This window comes from Carica papaya, chromosome 4, assembly GCF_054855325.1.
Source record: "Carica papaya isolate Zhongbai chromosome 4, ASM5485532v1, whole genome shotgun sequence".
Lineage (NCBI taxonomy): Eukaryota > Viridiplantae > Streptophyta > Magnoliopsida > Brassicales > Caricaceae > Carica > Carica papaya.
The window spans coordinates 28,244,010-28,254,698 of record NC_142312.1 but is presented as its reverse complement, the minus strand read 5'-3'; the positions used below and the strand labels follow the sequence as shown (position 1 = coordinate 28,254,698).

At 31.3% G+C, this 10,689-nt stretch overlaps 1 protein-coding gene across 1 annotated transcript; it reads left to right on the top strand.

Moving 5' to 3' along the window:
* The first annotated feature begins 2,502 nt into the window (after positions 1-2,502).
* LOC110820738 (heavy metal-associated isoprenylated plant protein 47-like) lies at positions 2,503-3,563 on the top strand. The gene is made up of 3 exons (XM_022050314.2): positions 2,503-2,632; positions 2,864-2,942; positions 3,094-3,563. Exons 1-3 carry the CDS (start codon positions 2,627-2,629, stop codon positions 3,387-3,389), a joined length of 381 nt encoding a protein of 126 aa, XP_021906006.1. The 5' UTR covers positions 2,503-2,626; the 3' UTR covers positions 3,390-3,563.
* Positions 3,564-10,689: the final 7,126 nt, after the last annotated feature.

Here is a 10,689-nt window from a genome sequence, read left to right as displayed (position 1 = left end):
TTTTTTGAATTTTTAATTATTTCAAACTTTAATTATTCAAACATGACTTCATATTTTTTTAGCTTTTCCTCTTACTATTTGTATGAAAAATGAGCATTTGAAATAGATGCATAGTGTTGCAACCAAATTGTAAGAAAACAAAAATATTAAGATCTAAACTCTATAAAAAATAGTAAGCTTTTAGGATTAATTTTTGTAATTTATTTTTTGTTAAAAGTAAAAAAATTTTATAAATTTTGTTAATTAGATGATATATATATATCAATCATAATATAATTAATTTTTTAATAAAAAAATATGAGAACGCATAGCCAAATTTAAATTCATATGTCGTAATAAAAGAAAAAAAATATTAACCATTTATGTAAATAATGATAAGTTTAACGTAGCTAACTTTTAAGACCTAAACATAGTTTTTAGATAATTTACTTTTAAGAGAAATGTTACCATTCAATCACAGTATCTAATATTAGTTTATAGAGGAAAAAAAATTAATCTAGTAGATGAGTTGATAATACCCACAAATAATATTATAAATTGGAGCTTCCAATAATGCTATTATAGTTAAATACTTTTTTCAGACGAAAAACATTCAATAGAGACAGAAGAATTAAGTCTAAGTTGAAATTGATTAAAGTAAAATAATTCTTTGAAACAGTATGATTAGGTTTTAAATTTGAATTGACAATTTTATTTTTTCCTTTTCAGCTAAGAAGAGGAAAATGAACAAACAATTGGTGCCTAGTAAGATGAGCTCAAATAGTATCTCAATTGTCTATGTATAAATAATGATGGAGAGAATTGGGAGCCTAGTCCATTCTAGTGCATCCTAAGACGATTAACACATATATTGTCGTCTATATGGATATAAGAGATTTAAATAATCATAATTGAATGAATATTAAATGTCATTTATTGAAGCAGATTGTAAATAAATAATGAGTCTATTTCAAAAATTAGTTTCTTGATTATTTTATCTTAAATCAATTTAAGACTCTTGAACGTATCTAGAGCTTAGTATTCATAGATAATTAGTTCCAAGATTGCTCATGAACCCAACCACTCATCTTCCTTAGCTATTATGGATTAAACTGTCAACAAAGATTAACTTAGATTATTATAGATAGAATCATCAGTATTGAACTTGTACTAATCCAGAAAATGGGCTTCCCACCCTGCACCAAGATGTCTAGAAGAAACTCTTATTTCATTATAAGGGACAGGGTTAATATGAATAGTCGATAACTCCAAAGTTAAATGAATAATTTACATCCTTGACAAATCTTCTTTTTTTGCCTAAAATGCAATCATTTCTCTTGGTCTCCAACTTATGAAGTCATGAGTGCTACCTTCAATAAATATATCAATCTAATCCATTTGTCAAAAAGGAAAGGAAACAAAAAATGTTCGTATAGTTAACGTCAATTAAATTTCAATCATATATGTTTAGTGATCTAACAATCAAATTGTCAAATTTTATTAAGAACATGATGTCATCTAATCTAATCGTATATGTTACTACTTTAAACTAAATCCCTCATTTGGTATTTGAATTCTATTTAAATTTTATTTTTTATTTTATTTAAATAATATATTTTCATAATTCACTTTGTTTCAAAGTATTTATTTTTATCAAAGTGGTTCGATAAATATTTAATTTTATCAAACTTTTGAATTGATTTTAATTTTGCTGAGGATTTCACAGCCTTCAAATAAAATTGGATATTTCTTTAACATATGTTAGATTCATTACAACTTAATTATATTATGATAAATAATATTATAATAATAAATGAGAATAATGATGATGATAACAATGATGTAATGATATGACGTAAATTGTGTGAATTATTTTCTTAATCGATCTGATTTCCAGCTAGTAATTAGGCTAAACCAAATTAAATTAGGAATTAGGCTGCAGAATTGGTCAAGTCAACCATATTATGAATTTTAATTTTCTCACCCATGTGATCTTCGGAATCCATAATACTTCGAAAATACTTCCTAATTATAAAAGTCAAACATATATTTTACCTGAGAGAATATACTCTGTTCTGGTAATCTTGGTCATGGATGACTAAAACGACGTGGATATATATATATATATATATATATATATATATATTTATAACGTTAGAGTATATAGCAACCCGAAGATTCATATACATGCATATGATATGATGATCATCGTCAGAAGGACACTTAGGATGGACATATCTGTCAAATCCTGACACTCTGTAGGTATGCATTTACTTATATAAATAAATTCAATTATTTAACTTTGAAGTCTTAGTTAATGGCATGTTTAATACTAATTATGTTTGACTAATTTAGAGTTGGTTAGTATACGGGCGTGTTGATAACGTGTTGTAAGATACTGGCCGTTGAATCCACCATAAGTGGATCAGAAACTTAGCCTTTAAGTTCAACTTATATTGTCATTTTCACTAATTTTAAATTTTTAATCAAATTAATTAAACCCTTAATCCGCTAATCAGTGAACTGTCGACTACATAAATTGAATGGCATTCTTTGATACTTTGATTACAGCTTCCTCCATCACTTTTTTCTCGTAGTACAACATTACGTACTACTCTTTCACTTAATTCCAGTATATATACATACGATGAAGGTAACTTAAATAAGCTACTTTATAGCAGCTACTTTTATGATTACTAATATGTGGATATACATTTGATCATCTACATAAGCGTCTTTTACAACTGCAGCTTGTTCATTTAATGATCAACCAGCTTGAGATAGAGATTTATATATATGAATATATGTAATCGATTAACTCTGATATGTAAATATATATACAAATACATGCATGACATGTTTTATTTTATATAAATGTTTGCAGCAAAAGATAGTTATCAAGGTCGAAGTTAAGTGTGACAAATGCAGAATCAAAGCCTTGACAGTAGCAGCTGATTCAGATGGTACGTATCAATATCTACATGTATATGTTACATGTATATATATTTTAAGCTAGGTTTGATTTCTTCAAGACCCTGTTGCAGAGGATTGATGTTTAATATATATATATATACATATGTATAGAAATGAATGTGGATATATGTGTATATATAGGTGTTACATCAATGGGTTTTGAAGGGGAGGGAAAGGACAGGTTGGTGGTGATAGGGGAAGGAGTTGATTCAGTGAAGTTGACGGAGAGGTTGAGGAAGAAGAACGTGTATGCAACCATTGAAACTGTTGAAGAAGTCAAACCGCCAAAACCAGAAGAGAAGAAAGAAGAAAAGCCGCTGCCAGCTCCACCTCCATCTCCACCTCCACCTCCACCGCCATGTCAACCCCAGTTTCAGCTCTGCGAGGTGGTCTACGACGACCCATATGCTTCAAACCCTCGTTGCACCATCATGTGACCCCATCATATACCTCCATAAAATATAGTTTGGTAATATATATACATATATATAATTCTTAGAAAAGTCTACATTCCCATATTCTTTTCTGTTTAAATTCTCTTTGTCGAGATTGTCTTGATCAAACTTGTTTCGTGCTAGCACGTAATATCGTATGTACTTGTCACCAGAAAGACACACACACACACATACATATATATATATATATATATATATATGCAGGTTGACTTTTTTCTTGCCCTATAGCAAATATTAGTTCTTGTGGAGTAGGGGAAATTACTATCAAAATTTTTTTTATATTCTAGAAATAAATTAATGCCTTCACGTAATTCTAATTTCTAAAATTATGTAACCAATCCTAGTTTCTTGGGAGATTTTAGACCAATCTCTTAAATTAGATTTTAGCCAAGTTTTTTATGAATACATTACATTTGTTTATATATATATATATATAATTTCATTGAATTAATAGAAGTATGTACTTAAGAGAGTAGGCAATTGTTAAATTAGTAATGTTGTCCAATTATTAATGGATTGGTCAACCCAATAAAAAATTATAGGTGATTATATATATCTAACCACTAAATGTATACCCCGCATTATACATGAGTTGGAATTTAAAAATCAATTATTCAATACATAAGTTGAATTATATATATAATTGATTTAGAATTAATATATTTTTTTATTTAAACTTTTATTTTATTTATAAGATATTTTTATATTTATTTCATAAAATTACAATTTAAATTAAACTCAATATTTTTTTTGTAAACACAAAGGAGAGAAACGAAAACAAAACAAAAAAATCTAAAGATCTAGGAGGAACATATTTTAGACCGAAAAACACCAATGAAATTTTCGTTTATAACGTTAAGAAGTGTTGCTAAGTTTGAAAATCAAAAAGACTCGAGAAAACCTTATTAGCTAAATAGTCAACGTAATGATTACTTTCTCAATAAACATGTTGAACCTTATGTTCTAATCACGTTCTAAACAAGTCTGTATCACTTGAATCAGATAAAAATTAGCATTGATTTTTTTTGTAATATCAATACTTCTCCCTCTTCTTGGTAGGGTTTGCCATTTTATCCCTTTGACTTTTTTTCGAACTCTTCCCAAAAAATACTCTTGTTCTTATTAATAACAATTTTATTTTCTCATATATTTCTTATATTCTATACTATTTTTAAAAAAATCTTAAAAATAATTTTACTTATTTTAAATTAATTATTCTTCAGAAATTATTTTTAAAAAAAATATTTACAATAAATTGATAACTTTCTACTTAACTTATTAGTACATTAATCAACATGTAAGCTACGAAAAACTGTAAGATTAAATTTTAGATTAGTTCTCAATTAATATAAATTTAATATTTTAATTAAACATATATTAATCTCGAAAAAGATAGGTTATGAAGTTAACGTTGTGTAATAAATACATACAAAATATGTGTATAAACAGAAAGTAGAATCAGCACCAAGGTTATGGAGTCCAAGAATGCCAAACAATGTGGCTAAGCTTATATTATTTTATTAAATTAGCCTTAACGTTTGTTAATTATTATGTTATTATTATTAATATATAATCTAGTTTCTGGTGCTATACAGATGTTTCAAATGCTCATTTTCTATACAAATGGTAGTGAGAGGAATAATAATAATGAAGGAAACCCATAGGAAAGGTGAGTGGAAAAGGAAATTGAAAGGTGAAGACCAGCTGCTCACTTGCATGACCAGAAACTAAGTGTGAGAGAGAAGGAGAAAGAATTGCCGTGTGGAGAAGTGGAAAGAAAATTTAGAAGATGAAGAAGACCATTTGCGCCATCAGAACTCAAACGTCAAGACAGAGAGTTGCCGTAGAAAACCACTCAATCAAAGAGGAAGACCTGCGGGATAGATTGATGACGAGGAGGGAAGACCATGGGATCTCATGGTAAGACTGTGTCTGCCAAAAGGAACTTTTAGAATAATCTTTCCTCTCTTTGAATTTGTAATTATTTTAAAAATTAAGAACGAGTGTGACTAAGTTCATGGATTAAACTATCGACAAAGATTTCATTTGGGTCACTATAGATAGAATCATCGGCATTGAATTTGTGTCAATTTCTAGAAGGGGCGGCCTCCTACTCGCACTAAGATGCTTGGAGAAAACTCTCGTCTCGTTGTAAGGGATAGGATTCATGTTAACAACCTAGAACTCTAAGACCAAACGAAAAATCTTCATACTCGACAGGTTCGCAAGATTCTCTTTCTTGCTGAAAATGCTACCATTTATCTTTTCTTAAAGGAGTCATGCCATTATCGAAAAAATTGATTTAAAACTTAAAAAGGTCGTGAGTACTGACTTTCGTAAGCATATGTCTACTTTATTCACTTGTTAATAGGAAAGAAAAATAAATTATTAGTATAGTTAACATCAATTAAACTTGACTGTACTTAATTAGTCATCTGATATTCGAATTATTAAGTTTTCTTAAATATATTATGTCATCTAACTCATATGTTATTGTTTCGGATTGAATACGTTATTTGGTATTTGAATTTTGTTTAAAATTTATTTTTGTTTTCACTTGAATAATATATTATTAATTTACTCAAAATATTTAGTTTAATCAAATTTTTGAGTTGATTTTAAGGTTTGTTGAGGATCTCATAGCCTTCAAATAAAATTGGAAACTTCTTAGCAAATGCTGATTCATTCCCAAACAATAAATAATAAAATATTTTTTGAACTTTTTATTTCTAAAATTTATATTTCTTTATTCATTACAATATGTAAGAACTTTGTATTTATAAAATTGTATCATCATTCTGTTCATAATTGACTAACCTGAAATTAAATAAAAATTTCTATAAAGATGATGTAAATGTCGTAAATTAGTTTCTTAATCCATCTGATTTACAGCTAGTAATTAGGTTAAACCAAATTAAATTAGTGTAATTACTTTTGAGGATTTGGTCAAGTCAACCATCTCACGAATTATAATTTTCTGACCCTTCGAACATAATTCCCAAGCTTTAAAGTCAAAACATTTATTTTTCATATGATCAAATTTTTCTCTGAATTTTAGGTGACCCACTCTTTTTTTCTTTTTTCTAATTGTAATTTAATTCTGCAAAAGGGTAATTTGATCTAAATTTTAATTTGTCTTAAATTATAAGTATTAGCATTCTGATTATCTTAATTAAATTAGATACGTTGTTTTGAAAATTATTATATACCGAAGCTGCCAACCTATGACTAATTTTTCCAATTTGGACTTTTTGGCTTAATTTCCTAACCACTCCCTCTCATTAATATATTTTATAATTAATTATATATTAAATATGTTTTAAAAATTAAATAAAATGTTAATCGAGGTCTTTGTCCAGATTATTGAGCTCAATTTAATAATAACTGATGTTGACAAAATTGTTGCTGCAAATTTCAAGAGAATATGCACTGTTCTAGTAATATTGGCCATAGGTGATTAACAAGATGTTGATAATGTCCAAATTTAATTTAATGAAAATTAAATTAATTTATAATTGTAGTTTTTTAATTTTTTAATTTTAATTTAGTATAAAAATAAAAGAAATTTGATGAATGATGAAATTAGAAATAATTTTGAAAAAAATAGAGTGAAAATTTGGATTCTGTGAATATTTTAAAAAAAAAAAATCGGAAACTAAAAGTCAAAATATAATTTAGAAAAGTTGTGCCACGTAGGATGCCCAGTCAGCAGTACCGACGAACTAGAACACGATGTGTGGCAACGGATGCTGATGCGGTGCCACGCAGGCGATCCGCATACTCGTAATTGAACGGCCCAAATCCGTTCCTGCGCGCACGGACGGACCAGATCCGTTCTCACGCGCACGGACGGGCCAAATGCGTGCACTCCCCAGACGTGATCGGACGGTCAGATTTAAACGCAATCAACGATCCAGATCTACTTCCTATCTAATTGCGATCGGACGATACAGATCAAACGCGATAGATGGTCCAGATTAAAAGCGAACGGGTATAAATAACTCTCTTTATACCTAACCCTAGCGGCCAGACCCCCTCGCCGGAAAAGAAGACTCAGCCGCCGCCGCCCGCCGTCGCGCCAGAGCCACTTCCAACCGCCAAAAAAAGTAAAAATTTTCTTCATTACTCGAAATTCAATTTTAAACACCTACATGGCCAAATCGGAGCCAAAAGAGAAGCAGATTGGCAGAAAATCGTGAGTAAAGCCCGTTGCCGCCGCCGCAAGGAATTTTAAAAATCGCCTCCGATGAGACCCTTCCCGATTCCCGTTTTGCATAATTTTTTCACCATTTTGATTACCGTTTCCTTCTCTACAAGTTAACCAGAACAAAACACCCAACCGCAAAGTGAACCGGCGAAGCCGCCACACCGGAGAGCCCCACCGCCGGTGAGTTTTAGTTTTTCAAATTTTTTCGGCCAACTGAGACCCTTTAACGTATTTTCTCACAGGAATTGATGCAAAATCGGCTGAAAACAGTCAACCCGAGGAGGACTGGCGTTGCCATCGTGCCGAAATTGGCTGAAAAAGGGTCTTGACATTGTTTTTGGATTTTTTAGGATATTTATAGGTACTTATAGCACGTCTTAATCCCCAAAGAAAAAATTTAGGGAACCCGGGGACCGTCAGTAGGCGCAGTCAACAGTTTAGCTTTTCGGTCATCAAATTGAGTAGTAATCTCTCACCATATTCTTGGTTATGAAATTGAAGTCCAATTAACAATAATATGGTAAATTATGCAATCTAAAAAATATTTATAATTAATTACGGCTTATTAATGGAGTCAGAACCAGAAACCATTCATTACTAATTTTGTTGATTTATTTTACGGTTTAAATGTATAAATGTATTTGATTGATCGATTTTATATCCTTGAATGCATATATTATTTGTTTTATGGTTTACGGTTGAATTAGAAAAAAAATGAGATTAAAAAAAAACGAAAAATTGTGTAATTAAGTGAATGGATGAAATGACAGTTTCACTGGATATCATAGGAAATATAATTTTTGAAAGAAAAATCAGAAACTGGATGTTAAAATATAATTTAGGAAAATTATTCTACGAAGGATGCCCGGTCAGCAGCACCGACAAACCAGAATACGACGCGTGGCAATAGATGCTGACGCGGTACCACGCAGGCGATCCGCATACCCGCAATCGAACGGCCCAAATCCGTTCCCGCGAGCACAGACGACTCAGATCCATTCCCATGCGTACGGACAGGCCAGATGCGTGCACTCCCCAGACGTGATCGGACGGTCATATTTAAATGCGATCAATGATGCAGATCTACTTCCTATTTAATCGCGATCGGACGGTACAGATCAAACGCGATAGATGATTCAGATTAAAAGCATACAGGTATAAATAACCCTCTTCACACCAAACCTTAACCCTAGCTGCCAGACCCCCTCGCCGGAAAAGAAGACTCAACCGCCGCCGCCCGCCGTCACGTCGGAGCCACTTCCGATCGTTAAAAGAGGTAAAAAAATTTCTCTTTTACTCAGAATTCAATTTTAAACACTTACATGGCCAAAACGGAGCCAAAAGAATGGCGGATTGGCTGAAAATCGCGAGTAAAGCCCGGCGTCGCCGCCGCAGGGAATTTTAAAAATTGCCTCTGATGAGACCCTTTCCGATTTTTGTTTTGCATAATTTTTTCACTATTTTGATCATCGTTTCCTTCTCTACATGTTAACTAAAGCAAAACACCCAACTGCAAAGTGAGCTGGCGGAGCTGCCACACCGGAGAGCCCCACCGCTGGTGAGTTTCAGTTTTTCAAATTTTTTCGGCCAACTGAGACCCCTTAACGTGTTTTCTCACAGTAATTGATGCAAAATCGGCCAAAAACAGTCAACCCGAGGAGGACTGGCACTGCCGCCGTGCCGAAATTGGCCAAAAAAGGATCTTAACACTGTTTTTGGATTTTTTGGGATATTTGTAGGTACTTACAGCGCGTCTTAATCCCTAAAAAAAAAATTCAGAGAACCTGGAGACCGCCAGTAGGTGCAGTCAACAGTTTAGCTTTTCGGTCATCAAATTGAGTAAGAATCTCTACCATATTCTCTGTTACGGAATTGAAGTCTAATTAATAATAATATGGTAAATTATGCAATCTAAAAAATATTCATAATTAATTACGGGTTACTAATGGAGGCAGAACCGGAAACCATTCATTGTTGATTCTGTTAATTTGTTTTACGGTTTAAATGTATAAATGTATTTGATTGATCGATTTTATATCCTTAAATGCATGTATTGTTTGTTTTATGGTTTACAGTTGAATTAGAAAAAAATGAGATTAAAAAAAACGAAAAATTGTGTGATTAAATGAATGGATGAAACAACAGTTTCACTGGACATCTTAGGAGATAATTGACGGATTGGGTCCATTTGGGAAGCTTACTGTAAATGTTGTCTCATACCGAATGGAGTATTGAGCTTTAGTAATTTGGTACTCATACCGGACGGGATATGGGAACGGCTCATTTCACCCTCATACCAGATGGAGTATTGAGGTTTAGTAATTTAGCGTCCATATCGAACAGGATATGGGGACGGCTCGTAATTGAGAATGTTAAAGAAAATGGTTCAGGCATAGTGGGGACATCCCTGTGAACCCCCACGGATACCAGTAGATTGATAAAAATGAATAGTTATTGTTTTGATTAATTGAACATGGAATTATAATATGTGCATGTTATCGATTGAATATGAAATCATTATCTGAATTATGTTATTGCCTCTATAAATTATTTTGTAAATCTTACTACGATAAGTAGATGGTAAAATATTTTGGTTATCATAAATGAATTTGTTTAATTAAGAGGTTCATTAGTTATTTTAATTTTTCTATCAACCTTCATTTCTGTGTCGGTGAGTAGCATTATATTATTAATAAGTTAGTGTATCTCATTTCTTATTTAATCATTTCAGATAAAGAGAAACAAGATTCAAAACTCGATCTACAAAAGGGTTACAAGTAGAATACCAGTTTTATTTATTTCCTTAAATTTTTATATTTTTTTCAAAATGGTAATTTCTGTAACAATATTTGGTACTTTAAGTTATTGTGTAAGGAATATAAACCATAATTAATTATTTTGCTTCTGCACTTAATTTATGATTTATTTTCTTTAGAATTCCGAAATTCTTACACACGCACATATATATAGTTAGAATATATAGCAACCCCATGATTCATATGAATGTATACATATGATGATCATCGTCGGTATGGACATATCTGTCAAATTTTGAGAGTCTGTCGGTAGAGAATT